The sequence below is a fragment of the Schistocerca cancellata genome, chromosome 4 (assembly GCF_023864275.1).
Source record: "Schistocerca cancellata isolate TAMUIC-IGC-003103 chromosome 4, iqSchCanc2.1, whole genome shotgun sequence".
Taxonomy (NCBI): domain Eukaryota; kingdom Metazoa; phylum Arthropoda; class Insecta; order Orthoptera; family Acrididae; genus Schistocerca; species Schistocerca cancellata.
The window spans coordinates 539,716,714-539,735,172 of NC_064629.1; the positions used below are offsets into that span (position 1 = coordinate 539,716,714).

Here is an 18,459-nt window from a genome sequence, read left to right on the forward strand (position 1 = left end):
TACAAATTTAACACCATAAATCTACAGTAAATGAAAATTAGCGTTATAGACAAGCTTTTGTTCATTGTTTAGATAACTGCTGAGGTTATTTTGAGAAAAAAAAGTAACAATGTTCAGTTTCTGGTGAAACACTGTAATGCGCAATTCCCAAGAAAATGCCCTGTTTAATTCAAATCTCAGAAACTTCAGGTGTTCAACTTCAATTACTTGCCCATCGTAGTTTGAAACTGAATAAGTTTTATTTTAGTGTCTTTTGTTTTTGGCAAGGAATTTATTTTTAAAATCAATACGCAAATTATTATGTAACCCATTTTTTTAAAATTGTCATCTTCAGAGATGAAAAAGTACAATCACAGAACTTTAAAAAGGAAAAACACTACAAAAAAGGACACGCTTACGTTAATTTTAAAGATTCCAAGTTAAATGTTCCTCACTGACGTGGAACAAACCGAAACACATTTTCATTTAATACGTAATACAAAAACGGCACAAACATGAATTAAATGCATATACACTGAGGAGGATAAGAAAATTCTTAAGTTACCGTAGTTGTGCATCATTCAACAGAAAGTTGTTTATATCACTGGCTAAATTCCTGCACTGACAATCCTTTTGCAATGTTTTCTTAGAGTTATGTGGTTAAATGAGAAAAATTACAGCCAAGGATCAATAAATGTTCACATGAAAGAACATTTATCATAATGAGCATCATTTTATTTATGTTACAAAGAACCTAACCTGTGTCCAGTGCCTTCCTGAAGATATGTATTGTGACGCGCCAGGCAACTTGCGAAAGCTGATTCTGGGACATGTGGACCCCAAACTGGTAACAATCCATTGCATCTTGTGTTGGCATTCTGCAAAGCAGCTGAATCCCATTCATCTCTAGTACGAGCCAATCTGTAACATTGAAATGAACACTCAATGAGGAAGATAACGGGAGGTAGTTAAAGCACTGATGTAGCTAAACTTCTGATGAAACACTGCTGAAATGGGACTGGGAGGGAGGGAGTGTGGCGTGAAGAGAGGCAGGGAGGGAGGGAGGGTGGCATGAAGAGAGGGAGAGGGGGGTAGAGAAGGGAAGGGCTGGAGAAATCTCATGAACTTCTTTTATGCTGTTATATAAATCCCATTTTGTTATTTTATATATCTGTGTAACATTTATAGTTGGTTGGTTAGGAGTTTAAAGGAGTAAACAAAGAGTGCATCTCTCCCTTGGTCAAGAGAGTGTGATTTCATCCAAAAAATTGACTGAATTATGTAAGAATGGTAAAATGTAGGCACTGAAAGCAATATTGATGCCAGAGCTGAAAAATAATTTAAAGAGAAGTAACAGTATATGAATCAAGTCAGTACATAGGTCAGAGAGCAGGCATTGGCTCTCCCCACCTATATTTGACTCCCCATCAACCCAGTTAAGAGTGAACACAGTTACTATGAGATTTATAGTTTTCCGTAAGTTCCAGATTTAATAGTCATGCTGATGGTTGCAGGCATGTCCTATAGATGTTGAAACTGTGTACACAAATAAATGGGCCATTATTTATAATTTTCTAACTGAAATCTACGGAGATCATCTCATGAAATACAAACATTCTGACACCAAATGCACATTATTACACTTAAAATGACACTACTGACAACTTTAAGAACATTAATAAAATGTTCTTGGGGTTCAAGCCGCGTCAAGTGGTTTATTGCCCACGAGCTTTCGGCAGAGATCCCCTCTGCCATTGTCAATTGGATGACTGTCATGTAGTTGTCACTGCCATGCTTATATAGCTGCGCCGTCGCTCGTGACGTCACTGGTGCTCGGTCCCGCACCACATATGGTAATGTTTTGGACGTGCGACCGCCGGGCCTGTTTCAACTCCTTCATCACCGGATCCCATGCTGTACTTAGCTGAAATCCACCATCTGCAATGCACCTGAGTACAGCGTGGGATCCGGTGTTTAGGGGGTTGAAGTGGGCCGGCGGTCGTGAGACCAAAACATTACCATATATGGTGCGGTACCGAGCACCAATGACATCACAAGCAACGTCACGAGCGACATCATGAGCAAGGGCGTGGATATATAAGCACGGCAATGACAATCACACGACAGTCATCCACTTGACAATGGCAAAGGAGATCTCTGCTGAAAGCTTGTGGGCAGTGAACCACTTGACGCGGCTTGAAACCCAAGAATGTTTTATCAACGGTTATCGCCGCGAAAGCACGTATTCATACATAACTTTAAGAATAAATTGTACTTACCAGTTTCAATCAAAAATTACTTGAAGCGGCTTCAATGAAAAGGGATAAGCAAAAGAAGAAACTGAACACAAATATTGTATAAAACAGGCCCTTTACCAAGTTTACAACTTGAATGTGACCAAATTCCACAATGTGAAATATGTTTCGGCAATATGACCTGAAGCAGCAATGAAATGTGGCTGCAAAGTATGTCACTGAAGATGTTTAACTTAAAATCTTTTTGTCCTTTTAGATAGTCTGTGATAACTACGAAAGAAAACATCTGAGTGTGAACTCTGGTGGATACAGTGTGATATGTTGGTACATCAATGTGTAGCCCTGCCACACAAAACAGGCATCTGCAATGTGGTGTCAGTCAGATTTTTGCAAAATTTATCACACACAGTGATGATGTCTTATTGCTATTATAATAAGAAAAGGACTAGTACAGGATGTAATAGATATTCTTCTTTGCATTTTCAAAATGATCTTAAATTATGTTCCGGTACATATAACCTAATTCCTGCAGAGATACACTACAGGATCTAAAAACACACACACACACACACACACACACACACACATACACACACACACACACACACACACACACACACACACACACACACACACACGTGTATCCCAAGGAGACTATATGCCGAATTGACATGTCTATGAACAATCATTGATGCTATTCCAAAAGGAGGCCAAGAAGTTCCTGTTTTGTTCCCTTGAAGTTTTAACTGAAATATAATTTTGATATACTATGAAATTGTGTTATTTAAGTACTCAAATACTCCATGTCCAATTCTTAGCAGTATTTTTAATTTTGAGTAAAACATGAGATGGCAGAGGCACAAGGAAGTTATATGTCGAAACTTCCTGGCAGATTAAAACTGTGTGCCGGACCGAGACTAGAACTCGGGACCTTTGCCTTTTGCGGGCAAGTGCTCTACCAGACGAGGTACTGGCAGAAGTAAAGCTGTGAGGACAGGGTGAGAGTTGTGCTTGGGTAGCTCAGTTGGTAGAGCACTTGCCCGCAAAAGGCAAAGGTCCCGAGTTCGAGTCTCGGTCCGCCACACACTTTTAATCTGCCAGGAAGTTTCATATCAGTGCACACTCCGCCGCAGAGTGAAAATCTCATTCTGGAAGTTATATGTCTTCGGAGTATCAGAGTGCCATGAAGATTTCATTTGTCCAGACAGAGCCAGGAAATAATACTAACTCGAAGAAGCCATAAAAACTTAGAGAGAAGTGTCCTTCACACAGCAATGCCAAAACTTGAGTGTCTTGTTTCAACCTGTGCATTTCACTGCAGAAGGTGAGCAACATTGTGGGCAGCCCACATCAGCAATAGACCAAGCAACAATCTCTATTGACCATATGTGGATTCTTGAAGAACACTGAATATGTATTAAAAAGGTACCCAAAATGCTGGACATCTACCAGGAGTTGGGTTGGTTTCATTTTTAACAATTTCTTTGACATGAGAAAGCTTTCAGTGATGTGAGTGCCAAACTGTTTTAACATTTAGAAGACAGCAAATGTTGGGGCATCGAGTTATTTTGGACCAATCTGATATTTAATGGACTTTTTGGCTAGGCTAGAGACTGAGAATTACAGCTGGTCCTACATTAATGATCCCCAAATCGAGGAACAGTCAAAGTAATGGTGGCATAATGTGTTCTTATGACTGAAGAACTTCAACACCCAGAAATCTGTCAAAAAACGAACGGTACCATTTTTCTGGGACAAAGATAGTATTCTGTTGGTGGTCTATCTAGCTAAGGGCCGTAATATAAACAGAGAGTATTACATCAGCTTTCTTAACCAGCTGATTTGGGTAACTATGATGAAATGCCTTGGCAATTTTACCAAAGGAATTCTTTTGTTGCATGACAATACACCACCACATTCTTCCCAAGTTGTGAAATTAAATCAAAGCCACATTTTTTTTTTCCAACCTGTTCACCACTGTCTCCCCCTTCCTCAATTCACCTGGCCTGGTGCCTCTGAACTAGCTTCAGTTTCCTAAGCTGAAGAGACACCTGAAGCGGCAAAAAGTTATCATTGCGATTACACTGACGGTGTCAAAACATGCTGTTGAGAGCTGGTTTGATTGTCTGTCATGTGATTTCATTTGAATGGATTACAAGAACTGCAACAATGACAATACAAATGTATTTGTCTGAAGAAGGGAAGGGGGAAAATGTTGAATAAATGTATACTGTCAAAACTCTGACTATTCTTCCTGTGCAAGCAAAATGCATAGGACAGATGACACAGATCTTGCCCATTACACTTAAAATTGTGGACTGGTATCTACTTGTGAAATAAATTGTTAGAATACTTAGTGTATGAAAACTCCACCCAACTTCTCCCACTTCCACAGATCTGACTAAGACTACTACGTTTTTTATTACAACTTTAAGTCTATATTACACAGCCACATATCAAGTACTGATTCATTCTTCACTTTTCTTGCAGAAGTGGTAGTGGTGGTGGTGGTGGTGGTGGTGGTGGTGGTGGTGGCGAGAGGAGAATGAAAGGAAAAGACAAAAGCATAAAGAGAAGTTAAGCATATTATCAGTTCATCACTTTCATAAATAATTTTCATAGTTTGAATGTTTTCAAAGTGTTTCCACTAATAGTGATGACATAAGGTCAATTAAAGTCCTCTCTCTTGAGCTAAGTATAACCAAATACTTATTGAATGTGCTACTACATAGTATTACAACTAATAACTACACTAATATTACAACTAATAACTACACTAATAATAAATAATAATAATAATAATAAGTTTTTTACCTAACTGCTGCCATATGACAATCGACATGAACTACATTGAAATGAGTCACTGTAGTATACCCTAAACTTCTCCTGTGCTTTGGTTCAAATTCTTCAACATTACATCGTTTGCTAAACGTGTAAATACCTAAGACCTTCTTGGGCTGAAACTTATAACCTTCACGGCATATAACACACACAAGACCTGTTTCTTCACCAAGATCCTCCATCAGATGAGGGCTCTTAGATGTAACCTATATGAAAAACAGAAGAAAGAACCATTCATAAATATTTATACTATATTCTATCTACTTGCTCCAAATTTCTCTCTTACATTTTCTATACTTTGTATACAAATTTTCGAGGAAGCATTTCTAAAATCAGCTGATCATGTCACTAGCCATTACAAATGTAAATGCAGTTATCTCCAAAGTTCACTTGTCTGCATGAAGTCTATATTAGAACAAGCATGTTACATGAATATAATGACTACATTAAAAACAAAATAAAACATTCCACCTCATGTTTTTTTTTTACAAAAAAATTGTCTAACAAATTAGAATCAGCTCATATATTAAAAGACTATTACAAACATATTCAACAAAAGATCTTCCAACCACCGATGCCGTAACTTCATCCAAGAAATTTCATGGACTGGTTAAAACCAGTGACACTTAAATACATAAAATTGTTTAATGTTTTAAATTTATAAGCTTCAAACCTGTCCTTTTTCATTGCTTCTCATTCCAAGTGCTCCTAGTTGTTTCTCCCGCATAGCCATTGCAAGACGCTTTTTCTCTGCACGGGTATATTCTCGAACTTCTTCAATGCGGGAAGCCACTTCTGGATGCTGACGCAGAGCTTCCAGTAAGTTTTCAGCCAAGGAACCTACATGTTCATCTGATGACATTTGTTCGAGCTGATGGATGATTGGTACACACTCTGCTGAAACTGCCAGCTGAAACACACAAAAAAAAATCCACAAACTGAAACAGAAGTTCGAGTTGGGAATGAGGGTGTGGGGCAGATTAGGAGAGAAGTGGGGGCAGAGAAGACAGGCGTGGGGAAAGTTTGAGCAGGGGAGGGGAGACAGACAGAAGGACAGGAGAGAGAGGAGCTGTAGGACAGGGGGGAATGTAGAACAGAGGAGAGGGCCCATAGGACATAGTGAAGAGGAGCTGTAAAGCAGTGGGTTTTGGGGGGCCAGGGGGTTAGAAGAAGAGTAGGGAAATAGGGATAATGTGGGTGAACAGTAAGAGGACAGTGAAGGAGGAAGTAGGTAGGAAGGAGAGAGAGAAGAGGGGACAGGGTGAGGAGAGGGAGAAGGAGGAAGGGAGAGAAGGAAGGAGATGGGGGGGGGGGGAAGGAGAGATGGGGTAGGGATGAGAAAAGGGTTAAGGGTTGAGAAGAGGGGGATGGGCACAATGGTGGATATAGAGGGAAGGGGAGAAGGGAGCAATAGGGAATATATGACAGAAGTGGGCAAGGGGTGGTATGCGAAACAGGGCAGAATAGGGAAAGGGGAGGTGGAGGGGAAGGGGAAGACTGGGAGGAAGGGGGGAAAAAGGGGCCAGAAAGGACAAAAGAGGGGGCAGAGGGAGAGAGAAGGGAGATAGGAGGAGGGGGCGGAGGGAGAGAGAAGGGAGATTGGAGGAGGAGGCGGAGGGAGATAGGAGGACGAGGAGGCGGGGGGGGGGGGCAGAGAGGGGGGGGGGACACGAACTTGAGACACCTACAAAGAATAAAAACAAACAATGGAGATGACAAGAGATGACACAGGTAAAGAAAGACATGGACAGAGACCATAAAAAAGAAATTAAAATCTCACCAAGTGTGGCAGCAGTTGGCTGACCACAGAAACAAAAAAGGAAAAGCCAACCACCAAGAAACGCACTAAAAACCCCAGTCTAAAATCGTAGGCCAAAGGCCAGACTAAATACAAAAACAGGACAAACACTTAGATCAAGCGATAAAAACCCCCTGCACGAATAAAACTAAATCTGCAATTGCAACGTCATCTGATAAAAGTGCAGGAAGCGTATCAGGCAGCGCAAAAATCTGCCTGAGCAGAGTTAAAAGCGGGCAGTCCAACGAAGAGGGAGTGGAGGGGTTGGTGACGAGGGAGCGGAGGGGTTGGTGAAGAGGGAGCGGAGGGGTTGGTGAAGAGGGAGCGGAGGGGTTGGTGAAGAGGGAGCGGAGGGGTTGGGGAAGAGGGAGCGGAGGGGTTGGGGAAGAGGGAGCGGAGGGGTTGGGGAAGAGGGAGCGGAGGGGTTGGGGAAGAGGGAGCGGAGGGGTTGGGGAAGAGGGAGCGGAGGGGTTGGGGAAGAGGGAGCGGAGGGGTTGGGGAAGAGGGAGCGGAGGGGTTGGGGAAGAGGGAGCGGAGGGGTTGGGGAAGAGGGAGCGGAGGGGTTGGGGAAGAGGGAGCGGAGACTAATAGACTAATATACAATCAATGCTAAATGCTCTATGTACAGCCCTCAGCGCATTCTACATACAGACACACAGATCTTCTTCATTAAGAAGAAATGTATTGCTGCAAAAGCTAAGAGTCCCGATTTCTGCTTGAGGTGTGTGTATTGGCGGTGCAGGTGGCTGTGCATGCTAAATGTTAGTACTGGCCAGTCTTCCTAATTTTATCCATATTCTTAAGTGAATTTCACTTTTTGTTCCATACACTGTTGGAGGATGAGTACATACAGATCATAGTTTCAAGAAATCTTCTTGGTAATAATTTTTCTTCCCCCACATTCTGCTATCTTCACCACTTTTTTCCCCACAGTACATGTGATCATTACATCTTATGTAACTTTTATTTTCAATTGTGATATTTCATACACATATATTTGTTTGTATTTACAACCTCTAAATTTAATCTTTTAACTTTCAACACTTTAATACCAAGGATAGAAAAATTTAAGACTTATGAATATTTAATTTGCATTTTTCTGTTTGCAACGTGAGTACTGGTGGCACAAACTGGAAAAAATTACCTATTCAGATTCATGAAACATTAAATGGGTTTTTGGAACAACAGTTATGTTGATCGACACACTAGATTCCAGTTACTTAACAAGCGGATTCTCTAACAAGGGGACATCCCCATCGCACCCCCCTCAGATTTAGTTATAAGTTGGCACAATGGATAGGCCTTCAAAAACTGAACACAGATCAATCGAGAAAACAGGAAGAAGTTGTGTGGAACTATGAAAAAATAAGCAAAATATACAAACTGGGTCGTCCATGCGTAAGATAGGCAATATTAAGGGCAATGCGGGGCGAGAAGCTCCGTGGTCCCATGGTTAGCGTGAACAGCTGCGGAACGAGAGGTCCTTGGTTCAAATCTGCCCTCCACTGAAAATTTTGCTTTCTTTATTTTCGCAAAGTTATGATCTGTCCGTTCGTTCATTAACGTCTCTGTTCACTGCAATAAGTTTAGTGTCTGTGTTTTGCGACCGCACCGCAAAACCGTGTGATTAGTTGACGAAAGGACGTGCCTCTCCAATGGGAACCGAAAACATTTGATCGCAAGGTCATAGGTCAACCGATTCCTCCACAGGAAAACACGTCTGATATTTTGTATACGACACTGGTGACAGCATGTGCGTCACATGACAGGAATATGTTGTCGACCCACCTAACTAGTACACCTGGCGAATGGGTGAAAAGTTTCTTCTACCTTGCCCGATTTAGGTTTTCTTGTGGATGTAATAATCACTCCAAGAAAGTGATGAAAACATAAGAGTTTTTCACATAAACTGAAAATAAAAAGTTAAAATTTTCGGTCGAGGGAAGATTTGAACCAAGGACCTCTCGTTCCGCAGCTGTTCACGCTAACCACGGAGCTTCTTGCCTCACATTGCCCTTAATATTGCCTATCTTACGCATGGACGACCCAGTTTGTATATTTTGCTTATTTTTTCATAGTTCCACACAACTTCTTCCTGTTTTCTCGATCGATCTGTGTTCAGTTTTTCAAGGCCTATCCACTGTGCCAACTTATAACTAAATCTGAGGGGGGTGCGATGGGGATGTTCCCTTGTAAGCAGGAGCCAATATTTAATGTACTAGATTAATTTAGAATACTTTGACTTTATAATTAACTGCGCAACTCACCTGTGTTGCAGGGTGATTTCCTGCAAGTCCTGTCAGGAATCTTAGAATGTATTTAAGTGAAGGTTTCGAAATAAAATCCTTCCACAGCTCACAGTCGCTACGTACCAATATTGGCTTATCTGTAGGTGCACGAACCTGAAGCACATAATAAAATGCAATTTTTTAAAATAATCTTTTTTACAGTTACTGTACTAATTCAGTCAAACCATAATCATAACAGCAATGAACAACTTACCATTATATAGTCCAATGCTTTCTGTACAATACCAAGGCTTATAATGTAATCCTTCAATGTGTTTCCAATGTCATTTCGTTCAATTCCATCCGTTAGTGTACAGAAAAGTTCAAGCTGCAACATAGTATCATCATAGTAGCCACAAAGAGCTGTTGTACAATACCAGTTTCTCAGACAATAACAATAAATGGTAACGAGCAGAAGAAGAAGAAGAAGAAGAAGAAGAAGAAGATGATGATGATGATGATGACCACAAACTAACCTTCTGTTCATCATCTGGTGTATGCTCAGAATCAAACTTATTGAAGTCTATCACAGACTTGAAATGATTACACAACAAAGCCATTCTCTCCTCATTGCAGTATGTAAGAGCTGCCAAAATCCGGGTGAGATGCAACAGCAATGGTGGGTTGCTTGTCACAGGAGGAACTGATGGTAAAAGGCAACAGTGCCTCTACATGTAAAGTACCTCCAAAAGAAGCAGAAAATCTCTGAAAGTCTTCAACAGGTCGTGAAGTGGCCTTCAGCAGTATGGTTTCTGTGATCTGAAAGATTTAACTTGTCAGTAACTCAACATGCACAGAACCGAGATGTAATATTAATAACTACAACCTTAAAACTAAAACATTGGCTAAGTTCATGATAAAACTTTTCCCAGTTATATTTTAGATATGACTACTGTCCTGTTTGAAGTAGTCCTAGCAGTATAACTAATGCACCTACAACCTTACTTTCTACAATTAGCTGACAGATTTTTGCAAATAAGGATTCAAAAGTGTTCTACCAGTCATTATTCTTGCCACGTCACACGTCTGTTTTGTTTTTCCATATCATAATGATCAAACACACAAAGGACAAATGTAGAAGAAAGATCCTAGCAATCACAAAAATTGGTTAGGAAAAAAATCATCTTGGTTAAGGACAGTATCACCAACAGCATGCGGCTGTTGAAAGGGCTCTAACAATCCAGTATCCTGGGAATTATAAAGGCATCACCGAATTTTACTGTATGGATTTGTCTCTAAAATGTTATCATTATGGACTCAACCACAATGAATCCTATTTAAAAACACCTTACCAGGCAAAGGAATCAAGAATAACAGAGCTGGGGTATACTGATGAATAGCCGGTTGTTTGTGTGACATTTTATCATGAAAAATTGTGTATTCCAGACAGGATAATGTTTTTGGTGTTAAAACAAAAGCAAGTAATTAGTGTGCTTGTTCTTAAAGTTGAGCAAAATGTAAGCACTTAAAGCACAGAAAGGAACAGGTCTTTCAGTTTAATGACCTGTTTCCAATACAGGCGTAAGATTTTTCCCATCAAGCATGAATATATCAATAACAAAAGATTTGTACAAAACATTTAGCACTAATGAAGGAGACACGTCTGTCTGTCTGTCTCTGTGTCTGTATATTAGCAAATCTTCAAACACAGTGTAATTTATGTTTCCACCAGATTGAAAAAGGAACATGCATACTTGTGATTTGAATGCTGCAGCACTGAGACCAATGGCATATGGCCCCAGGACAAGAAATTTTTGAGCGTTAACAGCACCCATAGGGGACAGAGGAAGCACGCCCTTATTGTAAGCAGATTTTTGAAATGGCAAAATGAAGTAATGGAACAAGACGTGTACTGAACTTTTATTTTGAGAAGACATTACGAACACCTTTGTTGTCAATTTGTGTAGCATATTATGACGACACATGATGGACCCACATTCCTGGGATACACAACAATGTACACAATTTTTGTCACATGCATCTATGAAGTGATGCTATCCTATGCATCATAAAGTGCCAGACAACAGTTTCAGTTCTTGTGACACTGAATTTGTCACCACTGTGAAATGTCAAAAAGTACTATCTTAATGTTTATAATACAGTAGAAAACTGGTTAAGATTCACCTGAATCCTTTTCATTTAGTCATACTTTTCCCAAAATATTACTGTTGACAATTTTGAAAACTGGTTGGCTAATAATTTCACAATAGGTATACTGTGTTTACATTAGTCAATTCTGAACCAGTTTCTGACAAACACATTACATAACAGAAATTTTTCTGTTTTGTTTGGAGTGTGTATTAGTAACTCACTGATTTACTTTATTGAGAACTATGATTTCCCTCTTCTACAACTAGTAATTTTCTAGCATAAATTTCTACTATTCTTGGGTATTGTATATCGTACCTGGATGGCAAGAACAAACTTAAAAATATGCATTCCATCTCCTCAAACAGTGTTAACAATCCTTTTACTTGTTTACAATGATCAAATTATTGTGTAACAGAAAATGTGAATTAATTTATAAAATATTCTACTGGAGAAATTCCTTGCTGGTAATATCAGACACAAGATTATATTCATTCTCAAAATATTATTAAGATTTGAATGTACACTGCTCTTGCAGTAAAAATATCCTCACCTGTAATAGCTGTTCTGTGATGGTTTTCTCACATTTATTTACCAAGCACAAGTGGACTATTCTGAGAAGAACAGGAACAGTTCCTAATTCAGGATCGATCAGCAACTCCTGATTACGTTGTACCTTAAGGCAGAGCTTAAATAATTTCAATAGTACTTGAAGCAATGGTTTTGACTTTGTTGTCTCTTTAATAGCAGCAAACCGGTCAAGCATAATCTGAAAGTAAAATTTTGATAAGTCACAGAACAAATAATTGTCTCAACAATAAACTGTAAATATACACAACAATATGGAAATCCTGTCTGCTCTTTCAGACTGAAGACCTGATAATACACAAATACAAACCTTTTGTAAATGCTAAATTACTACTAATGCATTATGATTTACTCTTAACAGATGCAATCCTGTAACACACGTAAAGGTGGACATGCATGGAGGCTTCTGTAGCTGTTGTAAATTCCAATATGAAATTTTGTCTGGATGCACGGCCAAAGTCATTTCGGCATAGTGTCTATAATGTTTTGCTCACTGCTACAAGTGTCATTCATCAAGCTTGTTTATTTACTAATTACATCATGCCATTGCAGCCACATACCATATTTACTCGAATCTAAGCTGCACTTTTTTTTCCGGTTTTTGTTTTCCAAAACCTGCCTGCGGCTTAGAATCGAGTGTAAAGTAAGCGGAAGTTATGAAAAATGTTGGTAGGTGCCGCCACAACTAACTTCTGCCGTCGAAAATATGTAGCGCTACACAGGCATGCTTTGCAGGCATAAAGATAAATACTGGTGCCAAAACTTCTGCGTCAGTAAAAAAATTTAAAAAAAGTGGAAGACGAGCTTTTTTCTCCGCCCCGAGTTTCGACCACTGCATTTTCATACATTATCCAACAAAGTAAATACAAATTATGTATTGTTCATCTTCAAATGTAGCAGCATTTCAATGTACTACAAAAATCCGACTGGCAAGACTGTTTGGGATGTTTATCAATATGGCCAACTCCACGTTCTGAATTTTTTTGCTCCCTGTGAGAAGAGATGGTTGCTAATAGGAACTTTTATGAATTGTGAATCACATGCAGTATTCTCTTCACCATAAGAACAATACACATATAAACATTTTGCCTTGTATTTTTCGTGTTTGCTGCTATCTCATTTAAATCCTGTCTGCCTAATAAACTACGAAACTAGTGTGAGACAACAGCAAACGCGGAAGACTATACATACCATGTCATGTTTATATTCTTATTATTCTTATGCCTAATAGTGATACAGTCAGAAATGAAGCACGGCAATTGACTAGATTTTTAAATCTAAGATGACACTAATTTCTGTGCAGAATGTAATGTACAAGAGAGGCGTCTGCAAAGATTTTCAAACGGAGAAATTTTTTTAGCTAAACTCTCGTTCAGAACATCTATCATACGCAGTCTATTATTTGGTTCTTGTTGATCATTATCAAAGAAAGCAGCAGTATAAGTAACAACAAATAGCAGTCTCTCACCATTGTTTCACTAATGAGACAATTCCTCTCTTTTTTTAATTGTAAGCAGCGATAGGGCGCACAAACGCAAGCCATGCCGCGAGCGGCGACAGATCGTAAACACACATCAGAATGCGACAAACAATGCATGGCACAGTACAATAATGCATTTTCAGCTAGAGTGACGTAAACACCCATAACAAAGAGAACGGCACTTATCAGATCAAAGAAAAATGAGCAATCAATTCAAACCAGACGAAGCATGTGAAAAAGGAAGGGAACCCGTATAAATACGGACGGAGCGCCTGACGCATAGCAATGGCTACCTGGTAAAGCTTAACTGCTAAGCTTATGACTCGAACCAAACTACTGTAGCTGTATCATCATTCATTTGACCTAAATTGTGTCTCATAGTTCAGCTTTGTTTCGATTTGGAGGTGCGGCCTTAAACTTTTCTCTTCCCTTGAATTTTGAGTCTCAATTTTCAGGTGCGGTTTAGATTCGGTAAATTTTTTTTTCCCTTGATTTTGAGTCTCATTTTTCAGGTGCGGCTTAGATTCGAGTAAATACGGTACTCAGAGGACCAAGAAAAAGGAATGGGATATCAAGGTTAATCACAATTTTTATTTTTTGCAGACCGCTTTGTAGGTAGGTAAGAGTGAAACAAATAAATGCAAAATATGTAGGGAATGTAGAGGAGTTTCACTCAGACTCTGAAGAAATCATAAGGGCATGAGCTGTCCAACAAAAACAAAAACCAACAATATTCTTCTCATGAAATTTCAATCACCAACTTTCTACTCCAAGTTTTCAGCTCTTTTTTTTTTTAGTTACACACGCTGACATGCACACATGGCAATGGAGAGACTGATTATTGATGAGCAATTTTTGAAAGCAGTTTCCTCTGCTGATGGCAGTGGGGAGGGGCTAGGGAAGGAAGTAAGGAGGGTTTAGTGGGAAAGAGGTATCATCCTTCCCACAGGCAAAGGCTTCACCATCGTGGTCATGAATTGTAGTGGCTATGTGGCTGAGGGTCTCCACCAACTTTGCAACACCTATGCATACAAACCCTGCGAGAATGATCCCAATCCAAAAGTGCAACATGACCTCTAACTGCTCCTCAAGGCCTTAGGTCCATCCAAAAACCTGACACCTGAAATCCATCTTCTTCCTCACACCAGCAATCCCTATCCTCACATCTTTTACCTACTCCCTGAACTTTACAAACCCAAACCCACAGGTCTCTCTAACAGTCATCCCACTGTGGCTGGTTACAATTCTCCCACAGAAGGAACCTCTGCCTACTGCTCAAACTATCATCCCTAACCTCCCATCCTACCTCCCAGACACTGCCCACTTCCTTCACAGCCTCAGATTTCTTGTTGGTCACGGTTGATGCAACGTCCTTGTACACTAAAATCCACCATGCCTATGGCCCTGCCGCCATGGAACACTACCTTCTCCAATGCCCTTCCGATACCAAACACACCACCTCTTTCCTAATCCTTCAAGCAACCACATACTGACCCACAATTATTTCATTTCCAAAGGCCAAATGTATAAACAAATCTGTGGTACTCCTATACGTACTTGCATGTTACCATCCCATACCTGCTTATTTACAGGCCATCCTTCCCATCCAATCAACACCTAAAACCCTTTCTCTGGTTCAGATTCACTGATGACATTTTCTTGATTTAGAGTCACAGCAAGAACAGCCTTTGCACTTTCCTCCATAAAATCTCATCACCTAATCCCAAATTTGCTTCACCTGGTCTTTCTCAACTAAGTGAGCCACCTTTGTAGATACTAATCTCCACCCCTCAGATGGCTCCATAAGTATATAATTCATATGAAGTGCACCAACCACTAACAGTGCCTCCGTCAACAGCTGTCACCCATTCCACGTCAAAAAGTTTCTTCCTCACAGCTTTCTCACCTGTACACACACCACATCTGCAGTGGAGAGCAGGAGTTGTCGAAATATACCGATAACCTTATCGGAGCCTTTTTTTGATGGACAATATCCCGTCCAGCACATCCATAAACACATCTCCTGTGCCATCTCTTCCTCTGTTAAACAGCCACCGGCCAGCACTCCTCTGATCACTCAGTATCACCCTGGCCTTGAAAGCCTCAACCACACCTTCCACCAGGACTTTGACTATCTCTCTTCGTGCCCTGAGGTGAGAGATATCCTATCCAAATCATACCCACACCCCTTGAGTAGTGTTCTGCCATGCACACAACCTAGAAAATGTCCTTGTCTGTACCTATTCCTGCTCTTAAACCTGTGCCTCTTGGGTCAATTGCCTGTGGTCAGCACAGATGCAAGACCTGTCCCATAAATCCATCCACCAATTCCCATCACAGTCCAATCACAGGCATTTCCCACCCAAAAAAGGAAGAGCCATGTGTGAAAGCAGCCAGGTTACATATCAGCTATGATGCAATGACTGTACAGCACTCTATGTGAGGCATAACACAGCCAAACTGAAAACTTGTGGGCATATTCTCTCTCTCTCTCTCTCTCTCTCTCTCTCTCTCTCTCTCTCTCTCTCTCCCCCCCCCCCCCCCCCCCACACACACACACACAGTGGCAACAATGATAGCTTTCCGATCTGAAGAGTCCTTTACATGGCAGGGAGGAAGAAAGTAATTTACTTAACTTGGCAAGATTAGAGCCATAGAGCCATCAAGCCCTATCTTGCATCTAACCACGCATTCTACATATTTTGCATTATATGTATAATACGCATCGGAAAAGTAGTTGGATAGAGAGATGTGCATATACAAACGGCAGTAATACAGCATACACAAGATAGAAAAGGACATTGCATTGGCTGAGCTGTCATCTGTATTCAGGTGATTCATCTGAGAAGGCTTCCAGCGTGATTATGGCCACATGCTGGGATTTAGTACTCTGAACACTGAATAGTTGTTGGAGCTAGAAGCATGGAATATTCCATTTCAGTAATTGTTAGTGAGTTCAATATTCTGAGATCCACTGTGTCAAGAGTGTGCCAAGAACACCACATTTCAGGCATTACCTCTCACCACAGACAAAGCAATGGCTGACAGGCTTCACCCAATGATGAAGAGCAGTGTCGTTTGTTTAGAGTTGTCAGTGCTATCAGACACGCAACACTGTGTGAGTAACTACAGAAATCAATGTGGGATGTATAAATAATGCATCTGTTAGGACTGTGTGGCAAAATATGGCCTTAATGGGCTTTGGCAGTAGACAATGGACGCGAGTGCTTTGTTAACAGTATGAAATTGCCTGCGGCATCTCTTCTGGATTTGTGACAGTATTAGTTGGACCCTAGATGACTGGGAAACCGTAGCCTACTCAGATGAGTTCTGATTTAAGTTGGAAAGAATCGATGGTAGGGTTCGAGTGTTGTGCAGACCCCACAAAGCCAGGGACCCAAGTTGCCAACACAGCACTGTGCAAGCTGGTGGTGGCTCCATAATCGTGTGGGCTGTGTTAAGTGGAATTGACTTGGTCCTCTGGTCCAACTGAAGTGATCATTGATTGCAAATGCTTATGTTTGGCTACTTGGAGACCATTTGTAGTCATTCATGGACTTCATGTTCCCAAACAACGATGATGTCACCAGGCCCAACTGTCTGTGACTTGCCTGAAGAATATTCTGGTCAGTTCAAGCAGATGATTTGGCCACCCAGATTGCCAATGTGAATCCCATCGAACATTTATGGGACGTAATCGAGAGGCTAGTTTGTACACAAAATCCTGCACTGGCAATACTTTTGCAATTATGGATGGCTATAGAGACAGTATGGCTCAATTTTTGTGCATGGGACATCGAACATTTTGTCGAGTCCATGCCATGTTGAGTTGCTGTACTATGCTGGGCAAAAGGAGGTAAGACATGAAATTAGGAGGTATCCCATGACTTCTTGTCGCCTCAGTGTATTACGATAAGCATGTTATAATGTTTGTACATGGTAAGAACAAAAATAAATAGACATCTACATTACTAATCTGCAATTCACACTTAAGTGCTTGGCAGAGACTTCAATGAAACATCTTCAGATCATTTCTCTACCGTACCGTTCTCTAACAGTGCATGGAAAAATCCAAACACTTACCGTATTTATATTTACCCAAGCATAAGACGACCCACTTTTTTTTTTTTTTAAAAAGCTCCTAGGTAAATGTGTACTTTTTAAACATATTTCTACTAATAAAAATTAAAGACTTCTATTGAACTAGGGTAGATCTTTGTTGTCACAAATATTTAGCTGTTTCTTCAAAATATGTTAATTTCTGAGGTTTTGGTTACAGTGGGACTTGAGAAAGTAGCTTTTTTTTCTCTCTGAATAAATAGTGGATTTTGCTTCTGTTACTGATGTGAGAATGTTACAATGTCTGTTGCTTCCAAACATATTGTCTGCCCGCCACTCTCTCATCGGCTGTGTAGAACCAGCAGCTGACACCCTCCCTATCGTTCCTGTTACACCTCATCATAAGCATCAACAACATTGTTGCATAAAACATGAACTATGCCACTAGTTCCAATCTAGACTTTTACAATTTCCTGCAGAAAAGTGTGCTATTGTTGAGTATTTGTCCAAGATAGGTGGTTTACCTAGTTCGGGTGCATACCAGAAGATCAACAACAAGGTGACTGCTGCCTTGCTGAAAGTCTCATCACTACCAAAGGAAGTCATAAGAAGTTTAAAAGTGCGAGGTACAGTACCACAGAGATTTTATGGGCTTGCTAAAGTTCACAAGATGGATCAGGATGAGTTTCTAGAGGATCTGTTAATGAGGCATGTAACGAGCACTACTGGCTCACCAATATAATTTTCTGCCAAATATTTAGCTTCCTTATTAAAATGATTGGTAGGAAAATTTAGTCACCACGTTCGTAATTCTATGGATTTTATTCAGTGACTCAGCAGCGTCAGGCTAAATAGTACGGATGTGCTCGTTTGTTTTGATGTGGTACTATATACCAAGGTACCTTTAAAGGACTCTGTCTCTTATCAGCCAACATTTTGATAAGATCATGGTCTTATTTGAACATTTGCTTTTGTCATGTTATCTTCAGTTTAATGGTGAATTTTATGAGCAGATTGATGGAGTTGCTATGGGACACCTCATCTCCCTTCTGGTAGCTAATTTATGCATGGGAGACTTCAAGG

General features: G+C 40.3%; 1 protein-coding gene across 1 annotated transcript in view; it reads right to left on the reverse strand.

The window, feature by feature from the left end:
- The window catches only part of LOC126185121 (protein purity of essence), a 321,301-nt gene that overhangs the window by 26,531 nt on the left and 276,311 nt on the right, over positions 1-18,459 (reverse strand). Inside the window, 8 exon segments of the mRNA XM_049927939.1 lie at positions 739-900; positions 5,049-5,281; positions 5,749-5,985; positions 9,141-9,275; positions 9,376-9,489; positions 9,638-9,797; positions 9,799-9,920; positions 11,803-12,018. Of these exon segments, the coding sequence (XP_049783896.1) occupies positions 739-900; positions 5,049-5,281; positions 5,749-5,985; positions 9,141-9,275; positions 9,376-9,489; positions 9,638-9,797; positions 9,799-9,920; positions 11,803-12,018 (1,379 nt within the window).